General features: G+C 34.7%; 1 protein-coding gene and 3 long non-coding RNA genes across 4 annotated transcripts; 2 read left to right on the top strand and 2 right to left on the bottom strand.

Moving 5' to 3' along the window:
• Positions 1-13,185: 13,185 nt before the first annotated feature.
• LOC147479688 (uncharacterized) lies at positions 13,186-14,347 on the bottom strand. The gene is made up of 2 exons (XR_015206845.1): positions 14,113-14,347; positions 13,186-13,409 (listed from the first exon to the last, which is right to left on the bottom strand). It is a non-coding gene; the product is annotated as an uncharacterized LOC147479688 (long non-coding RNA).
• A 1,036-nt stretch (positions 14,348-15,383) lies between these two features.
• Positions 15,384-17,467, bottom strand: LOC147479687 (uncharacterized). Its single transcript, XR_015206492.1, has 4 exons — positions 16,874-17,467; positions 16,728-16,798; positions 16,013-16,143; positions 15,384-15,438 (listed from the first exon to the last, which is right to left on the bottom strand). It is a non-coding gene; the product is annotated as an uncharacterized LOC147479687 (long non-coding RNA).
• A 1,631-nt stretch (positions 17,468-19,098) lies between these two features.
• On the top strand, positions 19,099-20,248 carry LOC147479686 (uncharacterized). Its single transcript, XR_015206698.1, has 3 exons — positions 19,099-19,333; positions 19,459-19,512; positions 20,152-20,248. It is a non-coding gene; the product is annotated as an uncharacterized LOC147479686 (long non-coding RNA).
• A 4,616-nt stretch (positions 20,249-24,864) lies between these two features.
• On the top strand, positions 24,865-25,725 carry LOC147479685 (MLP-like protein 43). The gene is made up of 2 exons (XM_086577875.1): positions 24,865-25,110; positions 25,315-25,725. Exons 1-2 carry the CDS (start codon positions 24,924-24,926, stop codon positions 25,587-25,589), a joined length of 462 nt encoding a protein of 153 aa, XP_086434001.1. The 5' UTR covers positions 24,865-24,923; the 3' UTR covers positions 25,590-25,725.
• The last annotated feature ends 338 nt before the right edge of the window (positions 25,726-26,063 follow it).

The raw sequence follows: 26,063 nt of genomic DNA, 5'->3' as shown, positions 1-26,063 counted from the left end.
CTTCACATCCATAACCTCACACAAACCACCTCTATATTTCTTTGTAAGAAAGTATATACATCATAATACATAAATATTCATAGGCAATAACTCACTCATACGTAAAATCAATATTTCACTTTGCTTATTAATTATCTTGTTGACTCATTTATAAACAGACTCAACCCAACCTTTAGTTCCTACTCCATGATTTGCACTCCACACATTTGCCAAATCACACATACACGTGTGCCTCTCTCCCACCGAGTATCACTATATCACAGCCATCTCTGGGTTTTCCATACACATAATCACAGCCTCTTTGGCCATAAAATCTCAGGTCATTCATGACACATTCAATGAATACCTTGGGTCATTCCCGCCACATTCAAGGAATACCCATCATAACACTAACGGGCCATTCATGGCACATTCAATGAATGCCCTGAGTCATTCCCGCCATATTCAAGGAATACCCAAACCTACATTTCCGTTCATTCAAGGAATACGACCAACCCGCAAGGCGAATACCTTAGTTCCTCTCTAGGGCAGTCCAAACTATTGGGTCATTCATGGCATATTCAATGAATACCCATCTATCACATGACATCACAAGTCATAACATCTCATTACCAAATCCTGAGGCGTGGAGAGTTCTAAAGATGTGGGCGACACATTAAAACATTATTATCACTTATAATTATACTAGCATTACTCATGTCAAAACAGACCACACATGCAGAGAGTCATTTTTCGCGCGTCAAGGCAAATTAGCACTTAAATATCATTGAACGTAAACAGACTTATAATCAAACAAATACAATTTACATAACTACATTCATATACACAATATCGTAAACAAATATTTAATTAGCCCAAATTCAAGTCCACACACACTAATATCCAAAACATATCCACATATACTAAAGTCTATATTCATATACAACTTCTATCTCACACATATATATTTATGTAGTCTCAAAACAACAGTAATTTCTAACACAATCACATAGTTATCACACAAACTAATATATATATTATAGATATAGTGTAGTGTAGTGGCTGAACTTTTGCTCAAAGCTGCCTACGTATCCAAATCTTTCAAGATTGGAATCAAGCCTTCGTAGTTCTTACCAGCCACATAGTCAATGCTATAGTTTTTTCTACATTCATCCAAATGACATGTAACTTAAATATTTAGAAACTAAGGTATGTAAATATACTTTTTCATGTAGAACTCGAAGTCCCAACCTCAGCCTATCTAGAAGAAAACTTAGGTCAAAAACGCTAAAATTTTTAATTTTCAGCAAACTAGATTTCTGACGGACTACTGAATGACACAACTCTTTTCACAGGTATCCAAACGCATCGAGGCTTTTTGTGTTGAAAAGCTGACACACAGAACTTACTTTCTCATGTTTTACAAAAATACTTAATCTCATTCTAAATGTTCGATAACTAAGCTCGAACAAGGTGCGTAAACCGATTTCGACGATTGTTTTACGCCGATCAAACTTCCAAACACCATAATTAATTCCACGGGTCTCGGAATGCGATAAGGACAATTGGAATAGAAATCAGACTTCCAAATCTTACTTTTTTTTTTTTTTTTTTTTTTTTTTTTTTTTTTTATAAAAATTCTAATTCTCACCCTAACTATTTTAAAACTGGACTTGAACACAGTGCGCATAAACTGATTTCTGATGCACTGTTTTATGTCAATCAAACTTCCAGACCTTATATCTATCACCACAGGCCTCGGAATGTGACGAGGCCAATTGGGTTAGAAATCAGACACATAAAACTTATTTTTTCATGTTTTGGCGAGAGTTTGAATCTGAACCTAACTATGTAAAAACTCGATTCCAAACTAGGCACAGACTGGATTTCTGAAATCAGAAAATTCTGACGTGCCAACTTCCGAACACCGTAACCATATTGACAAACCTCGGAATGTAACGAGGTCAATTGGGTTGGAAAGCAGACTTCCAGACCTTACTTTTTCGTGTTTTAAAATAAAACTAGTTCAAACTTTAACTAAACCAAAATTGAGCTCGAAATCAGACCAGAGCTAAGCTTATACTTTCTGACATCTAAAAGAGATCGAATATCTTAAATACTGCAAGTCAATTGGTATAAGGGTTTAATACCAACTGTACCATCTAGATCGACCCATATATATCAAAAAGATAACTTGCACCAGTAGCTAAACTCATTCAAAACAATAGAACCCAATTATCTAATCTACGTGCATAACAATTCAAGGTAATAAAAAGGATGCATATCATCGTCTATTTCTGGAGCTTTGTGTCAGGTAATACCTTGTTGCATCTCATTAAGAAGCAAATGATTTAAATAATACTCTGTAGCATTGTTTTGCTGAACAAAATCTTCATGTCACTTTTTGGGGCACAGGTAAGTATTATAAAACAATAAGGGAGGCATAACACAAAAATTGAAATGACCTTAGAGTTACACCTTGACTCTACGTTTGTTTGTTTTATAAGACCGAAGCATAAAAATTAATGCTATTCAGCTTCCAATCATTTGAACTTATAGCATATTCTAAGAAAATATGATTTTCTTTCTGAGAAAATATGATTTTCTCCTGCTGTAGTGAAAGCTAGATTCACTAGGAAAAAGGATGACTAGATTATGTGTTTTGTTCCTTTCTATAATACTTTAATTTCATATCCCTTTCAACTCATTATGTTCTGATTCATAAGCTGCAACTATTTTATAGATTGTGTAACAAGAATGAGATTGTTTCTAAATTTTAAATTCCAAGATTTTGAGAACAAAAGTTGTCTAACCGCTTGAACTCAATTAGACATCACAGACCAAGCAAACAGCCACACACATGAGACAAATTTACTTGGCTCTAGAAGTTTGAGAGGCAAATATTTAATGCACTAAAGAAAACAATTAATAAATCAATAATATATATAAAAAAAAGGTTTAGACTACTCACCGATATCACAAAACTTGAGATTGTATCTACTAGAGAAAACTGGAAAAACCGTCGCGCCAATACTCCTTAGCTTATTCATTCTTCCTCCAACTTTTATCTCTGTCTCTCTCACTCAAGCACTCTCCCGCAGTAAACACTCATTCTCTTTTTTTCTTGTACATTTCTCTCTGTTTTTCTCTTGTATTTCAAAAACCAGAAAAATACCAACAAAAAGGGAGAGTTCGATTGTAACCAAACCCCTCTAACTCTCCCACGTTTTTATCTTATCTTATTTTATCTTTATCTTTTTATTTTCTTTTTAATATTATTATTACTTTTTAAATCCTAATAAATATGAAAAAATAAAGAAAATAAACGGGGTGTTATAGTAAACCTCTAGATGAAAAAACTAGAGGGGTAAGGCTAATTGGCCTAAGTTATGGGGTTGGTAAACCTTTAGATGAAAGAACTGGGGGGATAAAGCTAATTGGCCTAAGTTATGGGGAGGGGGTAAAGCTAGAAAACTATTAAAAGGGCAAAGGGCAATGAAGTTTTTTTACATGCATTGACCAAAAAGATAACAGTTGACTTGAATGTGGTGCGATCTTGGGGGGTAAACCTCTAGATAAAAGAACGGGGGTGGTAAAGCTAGAAAACTGTTGATTCTATAAAAAATTTATACATCGTAAAATTTAATTATGGTCTTTTATTTTGTTAATTTCACTTGACAAAGAAAACGGATGAACTAAATGAGTGCAGGAAGTAGATTCTAAGTTGAAGACTTGGCGTATGGACCACAAGACCATACCCCGAAATGATTAATTATATTGCAATTTCCCAAAATTAAAGTTTCACTCGTTTTAGTGAAATGGTGCATCATAGTATGACATACACATATCAAAGTTATTCATGTTTCTACAGGGTAGATATGAGATTATTGGACACCACATTCCAAAGAGTTTCACATTTCATCAAAGTATGACGACAACGAATTGATTTAATGTGTGTTCTATCCTATTATTTACCTCTCATACGATTAAAAGACTGGCCTGTCTACGTAGGAAACACAAACGCACAACACCCAAGTGCAAGTTACAAAAATAGGGAAAAAAAACTTTTATGATTGTCCATATGCATTGTTGCCTCCTTCAGTAAGACTACCAGATGACATATCTCTACTAGTAGTATATCCTATAATGATCGTGGCCTCTTAAATTTATCTGGGTATTTTTCTTACGCATAATACCCCTGGATGAATAATTATATCAAACACCTAGATATTTATTAATGAGGACTACTTGGTCTTTTTATGTCTTTGTAAATTCTCAGTACTGATATTGTCCTTAAATTAAAATGTTGCTTAACACCTTTGAATAGGAGCAATCAGTCTTTTCATGTGGCGCGCAATTTTGAATTGTACGCTTACCATAAATGTATCATAAATGATATTTAATTAGTAATAATTAGCAATAAATACACCTCTACGTCTCCCCTCCCAATATCCACCCCTACGTTTCCCTTCTTTTGCAAATAGTACAAAAAAAAAAGTTTTGCAACAAAAATTAAACAGAGCCATCATTCTCTCTCCCTCTCTCTTCAAATTGAGTTCTCTCATTGCAACAAATTCCAGCCATTCATTTCAATCGAGGTAAAAAATCTAAATAGTTGAAATAGTGAGTACTCTAATCTATGATGGAATTGACGAACGAATCTCTCTTTTTCTTCACTTCTCGAAATCAATCAATTTGCTTTAATGCATGAATTATATATCCAAAACACAACTGAACTTTGCAGATGCTATCGATGGACTGGGTAATAACATAGGATATTACATCAATCTATGGAACAGTTGGGTTGATGACAAAGTTGGATGCATGTTTCGAATTATTATTAACAAACACAAGATGAATGTGGGAGTGTACGGTGGCTTTGCCTTCATCTTTGAAGAGTCTATTGAAGTTAAGGTGAGTTCTTAAGCTAGCAATAACCCATTAATGAAAGTTAATCCAATTAGAGTAGCTATGATTTTTAATATATTTTTAATATCCAATTAGAGTAGCTTTTTAATATACTTTTGGATTTTGAAGTCTGAATGAAATTGCTGGAATGTTTTGATTGACTTTGAAGCATATGTGAAGTGGTAGATAATTATAATATTGTTGTCGGTTGTTTAACTATACAAGATCCAAAACTAAATGGCTTTATGTATGGTGAAAGTAGGGTAGGAAGAGCAAGGGTTTTTCCCCAAAGTATAGTGGGATGAGATTGTGGGAACACTGAATCATACCATTTGTAAGCACGAAGAAATGGAGAAAGGGGTGTTTAGTTGAATTTTTCATTTTGGCTGGATGAATTTATTTTTGTGTCCCCTGTTCGCGTAAGGACATAGTTCTAATTGTGTTTTTCTTGAACCTGTCCAGGCACAACAACTAAACAAAGACATATTTGAGACTATTTATTATCATGCTCTTAAAGTTTCTTCTGAGTTGGCTGCAAAAGAAGGTCCTTATGAGATGTACCAAGGGTGCCCTGTGAGCAAGGTATGTCACTAGAGGGTTGTAACTTCTTTTGTGCATTTCTGTTTCCTTTGGGAGGAAGAATACACATTCCCCTTTCATTTGAATAAGGATAAAAAATGTGGCTTGAGTTGCCTATTAATCTTTTTGCAGCCTATATCTTGGATCTTATTAATAAATCATTCCTGGTGCATGTAATAAGGATTTTATAATTTTTGGACTATAGGGGATTCTTCAACTAGACATGTGGGGTGTAGTACCATCAGATAGGTGGGATTGGTCGGCTCTCAAATCACTGATCAGCAAGAATGGAGTGAGAAATTCTCTTCTTGTAGCACCTATGCCCACTGCTTCAACCAACCAAATACTTGGCAACAATGAGTGTTTTGAGCCGTATACCTCTAATATATACAGCCGTAGAGTTTTAAGGGAAACTATTATCATTGTTATGATAATAATATATTTTTTTATGATTATTTTTAAGATTTCAAAAAGTATGTACTATGCAACCTTATCCCCATTTTTATTATTTATTACAGTGGTGAATTTGTTGTGGTGAACAAACACCTTCTTCATGACTTAGTTGAGATGGGTATGTGGTCTCCTGCTATGAAAAACAAGATAATTTATGAAAATGGATCGGTTCTTACGGTCCCAGAGATTCCCGATGACCTGAAAGCCATTTACAGGTATAATTATAACGAATCCTTGTTGGTAGACTGTAAGATTGGATCCTATCTACATGCTAATTATATATCGCTTTTTGTACTTTTAGGATTTTCTGGGAAATTAAACAGAGGTCCTTGGTTGATATGGTGGTTGATCGTGGATGCTACATAGATCAGAGCCAAAGTCTTAATATTCACATGGATCAGCCTAATTTTGGGAAACTCACATCTTTGCATTTTTATGCTTGGTCCAAGGTATGAAAGTTCACATTTTATTTAGAGTGAAACAGTTGAATCTACTGTATAGATTCCAAAAAGGCATCCATGATCCATCTATTCCTGTAATTTCAAGAAAATGGTTGTCAAGAGCTATTTAATGGCTTTGTCTTTTGGTATGTTTTTATTCCTGGTGTCAACACTCATGTATTAATTTGACTTTATATATTGTTGTTTTAGGGTTTGAAAACTGGGATGTATTATCTGCGATCACATGCTGCAACTGATGTGATCAAGTTCACTATTGAACATCTGCTTTGAAGGTGTGTTTTTGTTGTTCTTTTTGATAGTTCAATCTTTACCAGCATTTTTTTAAGGTGATTCAATGGGGTGTTATATGTTTTGGCTAAAAGTATTCTGTTATATTGTTCATTTTCGTCTATACTGTGTTCCTTGAATTGTTAGTGTATTGTATGTTGTTGACATTAAATTGTTCCTATTTATTAACACAATACAGGAAAAGACCAAAGCAATGCCAGTTGACGATGATATTATCATATTAGTACCAAAATGGCGCAAGTTGTCTGTTCCTTGGAAAACCGAGAAGAGTGTATGGCATGTGCAAGTTGATCTCAGTGAGTATTGGAAACATATAATGGAAATTGCAATTATCAGTAGCTTAAGAGCTTCAATCAACTACAAGCATATTGTGAAGTCAACTACAAACACATCCCCAAAACAGTGACATTTTGTGACTATCTACAGCTAAATACTTCAACAAAGAACTAGCCAGACAGAAGAAACTACAGTGGCTCTAACTTTACCTACTCTGTATGTGGATATGAAATTAGTCTTTTGTTTTTTTGGATCCTAACAACTAGCTATTGTTTTGTTCTTTTGTTCTTTTGTTCTTTTGTATCTGTATATATGTATAATATATTTAGTCTTTTCTTAGGCGTTTTTTGTGAGTTGTGACTTCTGTCTATGTACTCTATCTCAATAGCTTTTGTACATGAACTTTTTTTTTAGCTTTACTATTTAGGCTATAATGATCACAGACGAACTTGTACATCAACTATTCACTTGGCCCTCTTTCTGGGTAAAGTTGGGAGTTTATTGGTTTTGGATATATGTTTTCTATTCTACTTTTTTTTTTTAAAAAAAAATGGATTTCATTCCATTCTAGATGTTGATTTAGTGAGGAGTCTCGGACTTTGTTCACCGTTTTTCTGATAAATTTACTATTTTGGGGTTCGTTCATATAATCCTACCTAGATGTGTGATTAACGTTTTTTGCCCCAAATTTTGACATCTAACAATCCTCATTACTACATGCAATTAACTGACTTTTTAAACTATTGAAACAGGTTTTGGCGCACATTGTGTTGCAGTTACTTGCACTACGGAGTTCGGATAAGTTGGCACATCAACTAATAGGTAACCTACTAACCTCTCTTTACAAAGTTCACTAGAAAATTTTATCATTGAAAATTGCTTCTAAATTAACGTAGTTGTATGTTTCCGTGATTGTGTTTTCAAAGAGCACGACAAGTTGTTGACCTCAATATAGGATAATATTATTTCCTGATATTATTTCAATATAGGATATGATACATGTCCTCTTGGTCATCTGAATATGCTTAATCATAACACTACCTTTGAACTAATTATCAGTTTCTAATTGAGTAGTTGAAGGAAAACAAGTAATGAAACACAACTGGGTACTGCAGCTCACGTGAGGCTAAATAACTAACACTGAAAATACGAACAATGCACTAGGCGTGCGCTCTTATGTATTTAATGTTTCTTATGACACCAGACAACGAGATATGATATGTTAATTATTGCAACTTCATATTCTGATAGTCTATGAACGATTTATGCTTCATCGTTATACCAAATTTAGAAGATCTACGTAGATCAAGAGCCCTAATCCTAATGTGCCTTTACCATCTTTGGCAAAAGCTCTTATGTATAACATTTGGCTATCATCTGAATGTACAATTGATTGACTATTTATTATACGGAAAAAGTATACTCTTAGTTAGTTATTTCAGACATACATTGTATGTGGTCCAAATAGGCTATATATAGGGAAGCCACAATAAACATATCATGCCTTTGGAACCACTATCATGTCTTTCACTTAATTAACTATAAATATTGCATCGAGTTTATAACCATTTAGTACCACGAACTTTCGTTTTTTTTACTAAATGGTACCCGAACTTTGTTTCTCGCCTATTCGTACCACGAAGTTTCAATTTATTTCAATTTAGTACATCAGTTACTAACGGCGTTAACACTATTCACGTTAATACTATTCACACATCACTATTCACGTAAACAGTGTGTTTTTTTTTCAAAAATTCAAATTTTGAAAAAACAAAAAACACTATTCACGTGATTTTTTTAAAGAATTTTTAATCAATCTTAAAAATTAATTCTTTAATGAAAAATAATAAAAAAACACTATTCACATGAACAATGTTTTTTTTTTTTTTTTTTTTAAGTAGAAATTTTATTAATAATGATAACGAGTTTTACAAATAATTAGGACAAGTGTGCAACAAGCTGCACCGCAAGTCCTTTCTGAATGGCAAATCATATCCTCCTAAAAACAAACTCGTTAGAACCAACTGTCATTACGTTGCAGTCCATAACTTTCTACAATCTCTTAAGGAGCTCAACAGACTGTTGTGCCAAGAAACCAAAAGTGTCAAAACTGAAAGGAATGAAACAATTCAATGCTGGTTAGCTCTACAAGTCTCCTCGTGTTTCTCAATTTTCCCTGCCGCTGCTCTATTAGCTGTTTCTCCCACCTCAAAGACTCCATTCCCAAGCCCTACCAATGGAGAGGCTCCAGTTACATCAACACATGCATGCCTCCCCTCAGACCAACTGTAGATCAATACATCCCATGGGCGAAGTGTCGATCTCCCTCATTCGGATCGGTGAGAAAATTCACGGGAGCCTCCTTCTTTCACTGCCCCACCCTCCAAAATGCATCACATAAAGTATCTCTGACATGATCATGTTGGTATTTGAAACCTGGGAAATATCTATAATGTGCTGCATGGTCCCCAAAAACATCTAGTCTGCTATTTTTGCAAACAGGGCATAGACCACCATCAGAGTACAAAGGAATCATGAGACGGTACCGTAGAATAGAACGATACTCTACCGGCGACATACGCTGTCCAAGTCCCTCAATCGGAATAGCAAGTAGGAAATCCTTTGCATGTTCTACCTATAAGCATCCAATGACTGCTTTCTGACGAGCAGATAACACAAACTCCCTCTCAAGACTAGCAACAATCTTACCATAGAACGCTTCCGCCAAAACTTTTTGTGGTTTTGAGGGGACGGTAGCACTCACAGCCATAGAACTGAGGTCAACATCGGGTAGACAGAGACTCAATGCACTGCTAGCAACATCAAGAATCTCATCCAAAGGTACTGGGCCACAACTCCTAAGAATATGGTTCTGAAGCTCAAAAGTCTGACAGCGGGAGGCTACAAAAGCAAATGTAGAGACATCAGTGGCACAGTAAATACCTAAACCGCCTAGACGTAATGGGAGTGTCGATAAACGCCACTGTAAATCACTGAAGCCAGGACCATCAGAAACCACAAAACCCGGAGAACACTGCGGAGATGCCGATCAAAAGTCTGAGCTGGCTCTCTGAAAAAGGATGGTGGACAAGTACGAATCGCGAAGACCAACTTAGAGAGCCCAACACAAGCTCGTAAGAGCGCTAACTCACACTGTGGATCTTCTAATACAGCCAAACGGTCTATCAGAGTCATAGCCTTGTCAATACACTTGCGAGCAAGACCCATGACAAAAGATGCATCAGTGCTAACTGCACCTCCAAGCAACCTGACCCCTTGCTGAGGATGGGACAAATCTGAAGGAAAGAGACCAAGAGTAGAGCGACGTGGATCTAGTGATGGCCAAAATATCTCAGTTTTAGCCACATTAAGAACCAACCCATAAGAAGGTCCTTCTTCCTGAATCATACCCAAAGCTGTCGCCACCTGTTCTGTATCTCCAACCAGAGTCCCATCATTTAGGTACCACCAGAGTAGCAATAACCCGACAACCGGATTTGGATCGTAGAATAAGAGGATGCAACACCGGTGCAAAAGAAAGGGACCCGGAGGGTCGCCTTCTTTGGACCCGATGCTTGCAGACCATATGTAGCCATCCCCCACGATAACCTCACGGTGACAATATAAGTACTTTCGACCCAAGGGGCAATAGGCTGGGCATCGGATATTTAACCTCTTTCAACATGATGATCCGATCAACCATGTTAAAAAGCATTCGAAAATCTACAAAGAAAGCATAGAAAGAGAGCTATTGTCGCCATTTGTTAGCATACACCATACGGTTGGACGGCGTGCAAAATTGCCCTCGCTTCTACCGTAAACACCCACCCCATCTTGGAAATCTTGTAAGTACCCAACCACATCTTTAGAAACTCCTCTCATTGCAATCTTAGAGACCAGACGACGCCAAACCATGCCCACATCTATAGGACGAATATTGTTATCCGGCTTAAGAAGTGAAGTAAGCGGAGCACTTGCTATGAATTCGCTAAATTAAAATTATTATTAAAAAAAAAAAAAAAAAAAATCCTTTTCCGTGAATAGTAAAAACACTGTTAATGTGAATAGTGTTTTTTAAATTATTTTTCATTAAAGAATTAATTTTTAAGATTGATTAAAAATTCTTTAAAAAAAATAAAAAAATCACGTGAATAGTGAAAAACACTGTTAACGTAAATAGCGTTTTTTTTTTTTTTTTTTGAAAAAACACTGTTCACGTGAATACTACTGTGTGAATAGTGCTAACGCCGTTAGTGAAATTGGACGGAATTGGATGAAAAATTAACTTATGTATTAAATTGAAATAAATTGAAACTTCGTGGTACGAATAGGCGAGAAACAAAGTTTGAGTACTATTTAGTAAAAAAAACGAAAGTTCGTGGTTCTAAATGGTTATTTTCTCATATTGCATCAGAGTATGCTTTCAAGCAAACTACCACAACAATAGGTGTATTTTATCACCTATAAATGATTGCGTACTTTTTTTAGAAAATTTTAAAGGGGAATCCTGTAATTACTTCAGTTCTAACTTCTAACTTAATTAGTTTATTTTTTAGGAACTAAAAAAATTTATGCCAACGTTGCCATGTATCGAGGTTCGATTCATTTAAGTGAATTAAGGAGATAGACTCTGACAAACACAAATAACCATACCAACAACAGAGGGATTTATAATCAGTTTATGCTCGATAAGGCCTATGTCATTCGATTCGTGTGTTACTCGCATGACGGATGATATATGTACTAATTTTCTATCCCTGGAAGTTCATGCTAAAAAAATTTCAACAGAACAAGGTGAGTATATTACTATACCTGTAGCAATAACTGACAACTGGACTGGATCTGTAGAATAAGAGGATGCAACACCAATGCAAATAGAAAGGGACCCAGAGGGTCGCCTTGCTGGACCCCAGTAGCAGACCATATGTAGCCATCCCCCACGTATAACCTCACAGGCTGACAATACAAGTACTCGACCCAAGGGGCAATAGCTGGGCATCGGATACGAACCTCTTTCAACACGATTGTCCGATCAACCATGTTAAAAGAATTATGAAAATCTACCAGCAGCATAGAAAGAGAGCTATTGTCGCTGTTAGCATACACCATACGGTTGACAGCGTGCAAAATTGCCTCTGCTCTACCAGAAACACCCACCCCATATTGGAAATCTTGTAAGTACCCAACCACATCTTTAGAAACTCCTCTCATTGCAATCTTAGAGACCAGACGACGCCAAACCATGCCCACAGCTATAGGACGAATATTGTTATCCGGCTTAAGAAGTGGAGTAAGCGGAGCACTTGCTATGAATTCCTCTAAATTAAATATTATTACAAAAAAAAAAAAAAAAAAAAAAAAAAAAAATCACTGTTCACGTGAATAGTAAAAACACTGTTCATGTGAATAGTGTTTTTAAATTATTTTTCATTAAAGAATTAATTTTTAAGATTGATTAAAAATTCTTTAAAAAAAATAAAAAAATCACGTGAATAGTGAGAAACACTGTTCAAGTAAATAGCGTTTTTTTTTTTTTTTTTTTTTTTGAAAAAACACTGTTCACGTGAATACTACTGTGTGAATAGTGCTAACGCCGTTAGTGAAATTGGACGGAATTGGATGAAAAATTAACTTATGTATTAAATTGAAATAAATTGAAACTTAGGTAGTGCGAATAGGCTGGAGAAACAAAGTTTGGGTACTATTTTAAAAAAGAAAAGTTTGTGTTTCTAAATAGTTATTTTTCATAAATAGTTATTTTCTCATATTGCATCAACAGCTATATGCTTTATATTTTTACAAACGGTTATATCCGTTACAACAATAGGTGCCAAATTTTAACGGATCAACCTATAAATTATTTTAGTAATGCTTATATCCGTTACTAAAATTCTCTATAACGGATAGCCAACTGTTGATAGCCGTTTAAATTTGTAACTTCTAACGGATGTAAGTGTTAGTAATATTTGGCGTGCTTCAGTTACTTGCTCTGTCACATATATATCCGTTAGTAATATGTGTCAGTTTATTAGTAATTGTTTTTGTAATGGAAATATCCATTAGTAAAGGTATTACCAACTAAAAAATAAAAATAAAAATCCTGGGTCAAATTGTTTCCTAGGAGTAACTTCAGAAAAATTGAAACAAGTAATAAATGTATAAAACCTCTAAAGCCATTCATCCACAAACTACACCAACTCTCCCATTCAAATAACTTGACAAATATACCACAACACTGAACTTCAAACAATACTTCAATTGTATTTTATTCATTCATCCAAAATTCATGTGTTTAACCAAAACATTCTGTACATCCACAGGCTATACCAAATTGTACCAATAGCAACTAGCAAATAGTTAAGTAATACAATGCTTTAATAAAACACAAAGATTCCCCAAACCAGAATTATATTTCATCCCGTTTTCTTGCACATAATTCCACTAGAAGCCGATTTTTCTCAAGACCTGCATTCAAAAGCACAATAGGATATAACACTTAACAAGCAAGTCTAGCTCAACATCATTTAATAGTAAGTGAGTTCAATCTCAAGTAAAACATCAAAGTATCAAGCCCTGAAGATTTCCTATCAATATAATTATCTACCCTCTTCATTTCTTATTTATTTCTCTTAAGAATGAATTTGCGATTTTCTCTTACGAATGCCAAGAACTAAATAGAAAGAAAAAAAGAAGTAAGAAAGAGTGTAAGAACTTGATCAATAGCTCCACATGAAAAATACACTAAATCATATTCTATTTCAAGGTATATAATGTGGACGACACATTGGATAATATGTACAACAGTACCATCAGTCCAAATAATTATGGGAGGGATTCTAAAAGCTAACTAAGTATATGTATGTACATGTCTCGGCACAAAACGAACCAAACAATCAAATTTCTTGGTCATACCAGATATACAAAGCACATACATTCTATAGATCATAGGAGGTTCTATCTATCTCAACCATCAATGTATAGGGGTAGTGTAGATTCTATTCTTGATGAGCCACTGGATAGTGGAAACTTAGATATGGCATATGTAATATGCTTGGGCCAAGTCAATTCCAGTCCATCATATTCCCACAACTCCATTTCAGCAATAATTGGAAAGCACTTAAACAAAATACGTTTTATCTACTCTACTAGTGTGAGAAAAAAAATTTACCAATTGTAAGGCTGGTTCTCTTCAATCCTTGTGGCTAGTGCTAGACAAGCTATCCAAAAGACTCACTCTTTGCGTTTGATTCCTGCTTGCAATCAAACACCAAATCATCAATAAGTATTTTGATCACAAAAGAAACCTCAAGTAACAAGCCCATTAATGACTACTCATTGATAAAAAAAACTAAATGTGAACAACTAAGTGAATAAATTTGAAGTGTATTTTCAGTAGGGAATCTAGTTTCGTTGGACCCAATATAAAATATTAAGACCGACAGTCAGTTTGGATTATATTATGCAGTGGGTCACATCAATGAAAGAGACCCCTTGAGTTCCTTAAAGTCAATCAATAACTTTTCTTCTAAAACAAATAGTCAAACTATCAAATGGCGGAAAATCAAATCAGAATTATGTGTTCCTTATTTGTTGAAAACAAAGACATTTTTCTAATGTTCATCACCAACCATGAAAGATTAAGAAGTGCTAGTGTAGAACTTGCAGCGTAAAAAATTGTGAAGTTGTTTTTTATAATGTTCATCTCGGGGAAATTAGGATAAAACTAACTTGTGACAAGGTCCTCTTGAAAAAAAATACCAAGCCATCATGATGAAGAAACATAACACCAAGACCGTAGTAGTAAAGTAAAAAGCTCTTTAATTATATAGGAGAAAGGAATACAATAGTATCATAGTCATACCTAAACAAAAGAAAGTGAAAATTGCTGGCCATGACTGTCCTAGGCAGTTGAGCTTTCCAAACATCCATAAACAATTCCTCACCAAGATACACGACAAGCAAAACTATTACCTCACAAATGCAATAAGAAAGAACTAATTAAACCACTAGGCAGAAATTTCCCCAAACACATGCCAATGCAAGTTAATCATTATATGAAGAAAATACAGGATGTAAGGAGGAAAAGAGAAGCATTACAATTTGGCATTGCTACAAGTAAATTCAGACAAAAAAAAAATCAAATCTGAGACAAACTCAACCATGAAGATTGTGTTATAGAAAGGATTGAGTTCTAATAACTTAACAGGGAAAAAGGAGCACAACAATACCAAGTGTAACAACAGGTAGACAAACTCACAATACAACACCACGGGGCAAACACATACACCACAACATGTATATATAGCAATAGTACTACGTCATTGTAAGACTGCAACCAATTTAAAAAGACTATTCAAGAGTGAGTAGCCAACAAGAAAATTTTGATAGAAGGTAATCGAAAAAGAGGTTCAAGTTATCAATATTATTGGTGGCTGCTAAAAAGCAAGTTCCACGCAGCTAAAACACTCAAGAAGTGAGTGCTAAGCATTATTAGCTGAAATACAAAAAAGGACCCTCAAAAATAAAAAGGAAAGCACAAATGAAGAAGTAAATAATGTCGTCTAGACTTTTACAAGCAATATTTAAATATTAAAAGAGAAATGGTGTCTACATGTAATATTAATAGGATGACTACATGTATACATGTTTCTAGGTTTTTCATTTCTTAATTGAACAACACCAACGACACTTTTTTTAAATAAAATTAACTACATCTAAAAATTAAAATGAAAAAGAACTCAATCTACAGATAGTAGGTGTACAGAGAAGATATCAAGGTAAGGGAAGGGAATGTCACATTTGGACAATTAATAAATAGTATGGCCCCTCCATTCTAGTTCGTCGCCTTCACTTTATAAAGCTGCAAACTGTTTTTTGATGGATTAACGACCCGCATTTGAGGAATAAAGACACACATCTGTTCGTTGTTAGAAAAGACACCTGACTAGCATTGTTAATCATGACTTTAAATTCCTAATCTGGCATAGTGTACTATCAAGAAAATAAAAAAGATAAACTAACGGTTGACTTAAACAAAACGGAAGATAGTGATGCCTTGAGAAGCATACTGTAGTCAAATGATCCTCATAGCTTCCTTGAATCATGAAGCATACCGGTAACAGTTGAGGATATTCTACGTAGTCCCCAACCAACATCATCAGATTGGATGGTACAACTTGCCCCAAACACTCAACTTCTCCTGCATACCAAAATTCAAAGCACTAAAAACTGACCAACCATCGCCAACAGAGTATGAGAAGAAATTGAATAAGGCTACAATAGTCGGTATAAAATCACATTATTCCAAGAAAACTTATCATAGCAAGTTTTAAGATATGATGACAATTAGAACAAGATACAAGACTATGATAAAGAAATTGTGTAACCAGAAACATATGAATGACAAGGCAAGATATACATGATGATATTAAATCTCTTAAACATATTCTATATAGTCATATATGCAAAATTATTAATGAGTGACAAATCTGAAATGCTCAAATTTTCTAACTAGCACTACAGAAATATACATAAGTAACTATGACCAAAGAATCCCAACGAGCCATGAAGCACAAATCAACTGATTTCTGAATTAAGAAAGAACTACGAACTACTTTCTTTGCTCCATTATGTATAAGCTAAACCTAGGAGCTAATTATTTAGTAACTAGATAGACTTCACTTAGAACTGAAAACCCCAAAGCAACTATTTTTCTTAACATTTATATTTCAAATCCAACAATAACTATTGAAAACAGATAAAAAAAAAGTAACGAATTGATACCAGGTGTCTTGTGAAGAGATTCTGAGCCAACTTAATGGAGTTCTCTTGTATGGCAAAGAAGAAAAACCAAACTGTAAACACAAAAGCAAACAAATGAGATATGATGAATCAATAAAAAGTGAAAAAACAGGAGATAATAAAGTTACCATTGAGAGTGCATTCACGAAGTGCGACAACATGTCTTCTTCTACCTCCGAATGCGCCACCACAACAAAATAAAAATTGATGGGACGAGTGTTTGAGGATTGAGAAAAACATAGGGGTCTTGAAATGGTTCTTCTTCCGTTCATAATTTATCCCCATTAGCGAAGGATAGTTATTCACCCAAATCTAGGGTTAATTGGGCGGCTTCAATAGAAGGGAAGTTGAGTTTTTTAGGTTGCTTTGTTGAAGTGAATCACTGCGATTTTGGATGGTGACGAAAAAATTGGTAAAGATTATAAAGGTTTTGATTGGATGAGAAACGCAGGTTTGAAAGAGGAGTGAAGACTGAAGAGAGGACATACGAGAATGTCGAGTTAAGATTATAAATTTATCTTACGTTTTTCATTTTTTATTGATAAAAAAAACAAAAACCGGTGTTGCTGCCTACTAGTATCGAACTGGGGACATTCAGCTAGCAAACCAGCTGTGCGACCATTGCACTACAGAATTCGTTGTATTTTAAATGCTTTCTAACGGATATTAACGTTAGATAATATTAGAAAATGTTTATAAAATAATTTAAAGAATAAAATGAAATAAAGTAACGGATAACTTGATCACTAACGCTTATATCCGTCACAACATTGGTAACGAGTATATCCGTTAGAAATGAAAGTTTTGGTCTGTTACAAATTGACCATTCTGGTGTAGCGCGCTTTCAAGCAAACTACCACAACAATAGGTGTATTTTATCACCTATAAATGATTGCGTACTTTTTTTAGAAAATTTTAAAGGGGAATCCTGTAATTACTTCAGTTCTAACTTCTAACTTAATTAGTTTATTTTTTAGGAACTAAAAAAATTTATGCCAACGTTTCCATGTATCGAGGTTCGATTCATTTAAGTGAATTAAAGAGATAGACTCTGACAAACACAAATAACCATACCAACAACAGAGGGATTTATAATCAGTTTATGCTCGATAAGGCCTATGTCATTCAGTTACGTGTGTTGCTACTGCTACTGACGGATGATATATGTACTAGTTTTCTATCCCTGTAAGTTCATGCTAAAAAAATTTCAACAGAACAAGGTGAGTATATTACTATACCTGTAGCAATAACTGACAACTGGACTGGATATGTAGAATAAGAGGATGCAACACCAGTGCAAATAGAAAGGGACCCAGAGGGTCGCCTTGCTGGACCCCAGTAGTAGACCATATGTAGCCATCCCCCACGTATAACCTCACAGGCTGACAATACAAGTACTTTCGAGGGCAATAGTGGGCATCGGATCACGAACCTCTTTCAACATGATGGTCCGATCAACCATGTTAAAAGCATTCTGAAAATCTACCAGCAGCATAGAAAGAGAGCTATTGTCGCTGTTAGCATACACCATACGGTTGACAGCGTGCAAAATTACCTCTGCTCTATCAGAAACACCCACCCCATACTGGAAATCTTGTAAGTACCCAACCACATCTTTAGAAACTCCTCTCATTGCAATCTTAGAGACCAGACGATGCCAAACCATGCCCACTGCTATAGGACGAATATTGTTATCCGGCTTAAGAAGTGGAGTAAGTGGAGCACTTGCTATGAATTCCGCTAAATTAAATATTATTACAAAAAAAAAAAAAAAAAAAATCACTGTTAACGTGAATAGTAAAAACACTGTTCATGTGAATAGTGTTTTTTAAATTATTTTTCATTAAAGAATTAATTTTTAAGATTGATTAAAAATTCTTTAAAAAAAATAAAAAAAGCACGTGAATAGTGAAAAACACTGTTCATGTAAATAGCGTTTTTTTTTTTTTTGAATTTTTGAAAAGAAACTGTTCACGTGAATACTACTGTGTGAATAGTAATAACGTGAATAGTGCTGTGTGAATAGTGCTAACGCCGTTAGTGAAATTGGACGGAATTTGATGAAAAATTAACTTATGTATTAAATTGAAATAAATTGAAACTTCGTGGTACGAATAGGCGAGAAACAAAGTCTGGGTACTATTTAGTAAAAAAAACGAAAGTTCGTGGTTCTAAATGGTTATTTTCTCATATTGCATCAGAGTATGCTTTCAAGCAAAACTACCACAACAATAGGTGTATTTTATCACCTATAAATGATTGCGTACTTTTTTTAAGAAAATTTTAAAGGGGAATCCTGTAATTACTTCAGTTCTAACTTCTAACTTAATTAGTTTATTTTTTAGGAACTAAAAAAATTTATGCCAACGTTGCCATGTATCGAGGTTCAATTCATTTAAGTGAATTAAGGAGATAGACTCTGACAAACACAAATAACCATACCAACAACAAAGGGATTTATAATCAGTTTATGCTCGATAAGGCCTATGTCATTCAGTTACGTGTGTTGCTACTGCTACTGATGGATGATATATGTACTAATTTTCTATCCCTGGAAGTTCATGCTAAAAAAAATTCAACAGAACAAGGTGAGTATATTACTATACCTGTTGATTGTGATCCCAAAAAAAATTCAAATTCACATACCCACACCATTCTATGTTGTTAATTTCTCCCCTTAGAGACTGATTGTTCTTAAGCACCGGTGTATCAGACATTGGAAAGTCTTCAACTCTAGCAGAGATTCTGATTCAAGTTCAGTAGACAAGTTAGTGACCTTGGTTTTCTGGTTATTTTTAATAGTTTAATGACCAATTTATTAGATTCTTCCCCATTTGGTTTTCCGTTTTCTTTTTAGTCTCAACAATGATAAAAAAAAAAAAAATTCACATACCCGCACCATTCTAGGAACTATAGTATTGTATGTTGTTTCTCCCCTTAGAGACTGATTGTTCTTAAGCACCGGTGTATCAGACATTGGAAAGTCTTCAACTCTAGCAGAGATTCTGATTCAAGTTCAATAGACAAGTTAGTGACCTTGGTTTTCTGGTTATTTTTAATAGTTTAATGACCAATTTATTAGATTCTTCCCCATTTGGTTTTCCGTTTTCTTTTTAGTCTCAACAATGATACTTCCCCCAAAAAAAAATTCACATACCCGCACCATTCTAGGAACTATAGTATTGTATGTTGTTTCTCCCCTTAGAGACTGATTGTTCTTAAGCACCGGTGTATCAGACATTGAAAAGTCTTCAACTCTAGCAGAGATTTTGATTCAAGTTCAGTAGACAAGTTAGTGACCTCGGTTTTCTGGTTATTTTTAATAGTTTAATGACCAATTTATTAGATTCTTCCTCGTTTGGTTTTCCGTTTTCTTTTTAGTCTCAACAATGATACCTTTTTTCAGCAACTTTGGAACATGCTCTCTCTCATGGCATTAAGGCATTAAGGCTACGTAGAAAATATTTCAGATGAATGGTTGTCAACGCCTCATTGGTACCAGCACAGTCAATAATGCATAATTGTTTTCATAATGAATAGAAGCATTGATGGGATGAATTGATGAGGTACAAATTGGATGTTTGAACAGATTATTTACAATTATTATTATTTACAAATTGGATGTTTAACATGGATGTTTGATCCTTGTTAAAGCGTGTGGAACGTGATCGTAGCAGTTGATTTGGATAGGCTTTGGAGTACAGAAAATGGTTTTGAGCATGCTGTCGCTGCAAGCCTGGAATTTTCAATTGTGACTTTGGTGACACAAACGAATGGTGGGATGGCTCGCCATGTTGGTTTTAATTTCTTTTCAGTCCCAGAGTGTGAAAGAACTATTGTAAATTTTGAAATTTATCTACATGTGACTTTTAATTGCGTCTACCAAGATGTTCAACTATTGAATGTTTTTATGTGTTATATTTGTTTAACTATTGTATGTTTGCATTAAATCATAGTGTGTCTGTTATGGTATTTCTTCAAAACATAGACAAATTGAAATATTATTGTTGTGTCATCTACAAATGAGTTTTAGTTCTAATCACTATACTCATTGCTTTGTTGAAAGTTGAAACGTAGTTATTGTTTTGGTAGTTAACAATACGGCAGACACCAAGAACTATGTTGGGCTACATGAGACAAGCTGTTGCACTTTTAATTTTCAGTATGTGACGTCTTCACTCTTCACTATTTTCTTTGGTAAAGGTTAGTTTTACCAATTTCACTCATATACGTTATGACCACCGCGACCCGATTGATCCATGACTATGAACAAGTTGGTAATTGCTCTAAGTTGTGCTGACAAAAAAAAAGAATAAAACTATATAACGTAAAAAAGAATCCATTTTTTTTGGTAAGAACTCAAGTAGGTGAGCACGGCTATAGAACTACTTTGCTCATATTTTGTCAATAAGGCTTTAGACTACTTTGCTCATACTTGGCCATAAAGAAAAACTGATTAAAAGGGCCAACTGTATAACGTACATGTAGTAAATTTTAAGAACTCTAGACTCCAGTTGTAAATTATAGGATGTGATCAATGTGTTTATTATTTACCAAGTCGGTATTCAGTACTCCCCTATTCTCAAGTGGCCATCTAATAAGATGGAACCAGTTCTTGCTATTGTTGGTAGCACTTCGTCTGACAACCGTTTTATTAGAGTGTATGGGCTTTGCTAGAAAGCCTATGGAGTAGAAAGTTGCTACCATAGTTTTTTCCAAGCATCCTATTTTAATTTACATTATGAAAACTTAATGAGGCTTATTAAGGTTCAAAGATAGTGTACAAAGACTCAAAGAGAGTGACTGAAACTGATGGCAGTATAATGTAACATTTTGTATTAGTTTTTTATTCAACTACATTCCGTCAAGTTTACACCTAATAACACGTGCATACACGTGCACTTTTGCTAGTATGCATAATGAATGTGGAACATGACCAACAGAGAAGCCAACTGGTGTGATATTCATTATGGAATTATCAAGTACATTGGGCATGCCTCCTTAGGGTATTCAATTTAGGCCGCTTTGTGGGTTCCCGCGGCCTGGCTTAAATAAGGAGTATTGTCAAACTTTAATTAGTTCCAAGTAATCACATCATCTACATCAAAGAAGCAGAATTCCTTGTGAATGAAGCTACTCTGGAACAGATGGTGTGGTTTATACTTCAGGATCAGAAAAAACATAAATGACTTATCGATGTTCTTATTTCAATCACGTTAATCACATCAAAATGTTGTAAATAATATATATAGCAGAACCATCTCTACATCCATTTCCTTTCCAACCAAGTTGTATTGGGGAAACCCAATTCCTTTGTAAGTGACGATCTTCTATTGAGAGTCTATATGGGGCTGCATTTTAACTGCTGATTAAATGTTCAGCTGATACACAGACATGGGAACTAGCTAGTGTCTCCATCTCCAATTTGGTCATCAATGTGCAAATTGATTGAGGAGAACATTAGCCATTATCTCTTCGTGCAATAATGCTCCTTTGCTTTGGAGCTTGTTACCCCAATGGTATTGGCATTTCCGTTGTTTTGCAAATGCTGACTCAGTTGAGCTGTTCTTATTATCAAATCGGCTGAGAAAGAGAGGGGTGGGATATGGAAACTAACTATGGAGGCCACTATTGAATGCGACGATATTGGTGTTGTAGAGAGGAATGATCACATTTTTAGAAGCAAGCCACTATTCCTTTGCTCAAAACACGGTGTTAGAAGTGAAAGCTAGGGTTACTTTGGTATTAAATGTCTACTACTTTACAAAAGAGTAACTACAGCTTTAGAGAACTACTGCATTGGCCTAATGTGATCAAGGGGTTGTGATGCTGGTCGGTCGGTGTACTTTTTGTCCTTTGCACACCCTCTCAATAAATATTAATTTTTAAAACAAAATGATACACTTAGTTACTTAAAAGGTGAACTTGAATTGCATGCATCTAAAGCCAGGGCGAACAACCTCATGCTTGCATTTATGCGCCGTTCCCCTTTATTTTCTAATTGTTAGAGTTCTAAGAAGATATATCCCGAAAAGATTTAAAGACATATCCCGAGGGGATTTATGCTTAAATAATGATGTTGTTTTCCTTGTTTTTACAATTAGATTCACGATTTATTATTCACGGAGACATTTGCATTATTTGTTGTTTTAAGTCTTTAACATGATATGTTTGCTTCTTGTGGAATAATATATGCATATAAAACATGCACTTGCTATTGTTCTATATACTTATTAATTTTCTTTTGTATACTTGAAGATTTAGTCTATTGTTCTGTAGCCTCCTTTCAATTGCTTCTAAGCTAGTGGATAAAAGGCAGCTGATTCAGTTTGTAATATGTGACTTTCCGACCTCAAAAGAATTCCCTTAGGAGACTTTAAATAGATTTTGCCTCTTCCATGAAGTATTTGTGCATTTGTATTATTTGAGTACATTTGAACATGCGTTTGACTGTTTTATGAAATCCTAATCCGTTTTGCTTCTACCATTAGAATACAAAGGAAAGAGGCCAATGTTTTGATTTTTCTCCACTGTGGATGCAGAAAAAAGATGATTATGCATATTACAAAAAGCTCCCGGTGTACTAACACATGAAATTACTTTATACTTTTATAGCATAGTACAAAATATCCTACCACGGGAGAGATTGAACCTAGGTTTCTTATGAAAATGGTAGGCCCACTAACCACTGGAAAATGAACAACATTAATATTTGTGAATCTATTATTGTATACCTATTAATTTGTGCGGTTTAACCCACTAACCCTATCTCTTTCCTGGGATGAGATATGGGCCAAGTCTGATTACATTATATAGAGAATACAAATGTTCAAAGCTAAGTTCTTGCAAAGACAAAAGCGTTAATTTTTTTTTCTTCCGTTCTAAAAGCACCATGAATCCCATGCTTATTGATGTTAAGCTTATATTTTTTGAACTTGTATATATTTGGATCTTAAAACGTAATTTTATGAGGTTATAACAATCCTAAATATGTGCAAATAAATTAGTTAGCATTTTTTTTAACACAAGAGTTGTTCATATTAAAACACACAAAGAGTTTGTTGATATTTGTGGATACTTATCGATATATTACGATATATCTATGATATTTGCAGATGTCCCAATGTAAAATATTTCCACATAGGAGGATATATCCACGATACATATCCATAAATCAGGAATCAATATATCCCCATCCCGATATTATGTACTATGTTTTATAGAAGGTAAACAAAATCCATCTTCTGCAAGACATCATAAATTCTATCCTTTATTTCTTTTGGCATATATTACTAGTAATCTGTTATCCAATTTGTTCACCAGAAATTTCAAGTCCTTAAGTAAGTAGATAGGGGAGGTTTTCATTGGTTTTATGTAAGAGCAGCTATTGCAAAGTTACGTAAAGAATACCCTAGTGAATGAGACAATGGCACTTTTAGCTAACATGATATTTTAGAATCACAAAAGCTTGAAGAAGTCAAAAGAACAGTAGTTCAGTATGCTTGCTAATCCTCTAGCTTCTTGTGAGTTGGAATTAAATACAGTTATGAATATTTCAGGATTGATGCTGGTGTCATTTGTTTTGGAGACCTTGGTTTTCACTTTTCACTATGGAGATCTTATTTGATCTGTTAATTTAAAGACTTTGTAACACTATATTTTGTTGATTCAAGTTTCAAGTCCATATTGTGCGTGTACAATTTCAGGCCTGTTATTTTGACGTAAATCTAGAAATTTATTAAGTTGCATTTCCTAAGATATATGGTTCAAGACTCGGAGATGTTATTTTTATCATTCTTCAAAGTATAATGTTTTTTACAATTCAGGTTTTATGGACTTCATTGTTTTGGGTATTGAGAGTGTACATTAGGTCTAAGCTAAGCATTGAGAATGAAATGAAAGAGAAGCACTTGAAGATTTCATCAATCTTCACTGGGGCTTGTGTAGGAATCTTTATAGACAACTTTAGAAAAAGTAAATAAAGTTTTATTCCAAAAAAACTAAATCTTAATCAGTAATATAACTTTCTTTACCTTCTCTAAAAAACTTAGTGGGAATGGAATCTGCAAGCAACTTCTTCAAATTGCACTCAAATATGCGATGTTGTCCAATTTGTTTCTCATCCTTATATAACCTCCACTCTCCAGTTATTGTGATCAGAGTAGTACATTGAAATTCATGGCTCAAATTCAGAAACTTGATGTTCAAACTGCTATCCAATCTTCAGCTGATAAGTTCTATGGCAAATTTAAGAACAATATGACTGAACTTTCTAAAGTGTATCCTGAGATTTACAAGAATATTGTAGTACTAGAAGGAGATGGTAAAAGTGTAGGCTCCGTTATTCTCTGGAAATATGTCTGTGGTAAGATTATTCCTCTGCTTCCTATGATGTTTCCAAATTGATAGACAAAAGTGCATTTGAAATTAAAATTGGATTAGAGTCTCGAATCTAGACTGATTCTCGATTTTTTGCCATGTCTGACACATGTGTTCTTCACTCCACATAATATTTGGAATAACACCCATGAACTCTTACACTTTTATTTCTCCCTTTCTTGGTCCGTAGGGAGCAATAGCAATTCCGTGACAAAAGAGAAGATTGTCGCCGTGGACGACAAAAATCGATCAATAACTTTTGAAGTCATGGAAGGAGACCCAATGTTGAACTCGTTCAAAAGTTTCGCATTGAGAATTCATGTTACTGGGAATGGTGAAAGGAGCTTTGTGAAATGGTCTTTGGAATTTGAAAAGGCAAATGAAGATGTTCCGCACCCAAATATGTATCTAGACTTGTTGGCTAAGGTTACTAAGAAGTTGGATGCATACCTTCTCAAGGCATAATTGATTGCACCTGATGGTAATGGTGGTTGATCAATAAACGTTGTGATTGTAAAGATTAATAAATAATCTGTATCCATGTAGTAGTAATTGTAATGATAGTTACAATATGAGCTAACGTACTATCTTTTCTCTACTATACGTGATTGTGCAATTTGTGTCTCAAAAGTATTAATCTGAGGTTGTTCCATGGTGACGAAGTGGTCGTAGTCATTGTTACTTCTTAGTAAAAGACGTAGAGTAGTCACTTTTTTACACTCGTTTATGCTCTGTCCAGGCGTGGGCCTTCTTTACGTTATACCCTAACCCCCATTCTGGTACTTCTCTATTACATCAAAATAGACCAATCTCGAGGCGAGCCTAGGGAATAGGCTACTTTAGGAAGCGAGGCACTTGGGGTAAGCCTAGGCCTGCATACAGACATACAATCAGATCCATCTAGAAGCTATGCACCACAAACTCACAAAGCAAGTTTAA

Source organism: Coptis chinensis, chromosome 8 (genome assembly GCF_015680905.1).
Source record: "Coptis chinensis isolate HL-2020 chromosome 8, ASM1568090v1, whole genome shotgun sequence".
NCBI lineage: Eukaryota > Viridiplantae > Streptophyta > Magnoliopsida > Ranunculales > Ranunculaceae > Coptis > Coptis chinensis.
The sequence above is the reverse complement of the archived record's forward strand: the minus strand, read 5'-3'. Positions and strand labels throughout refer to the sequence as shown.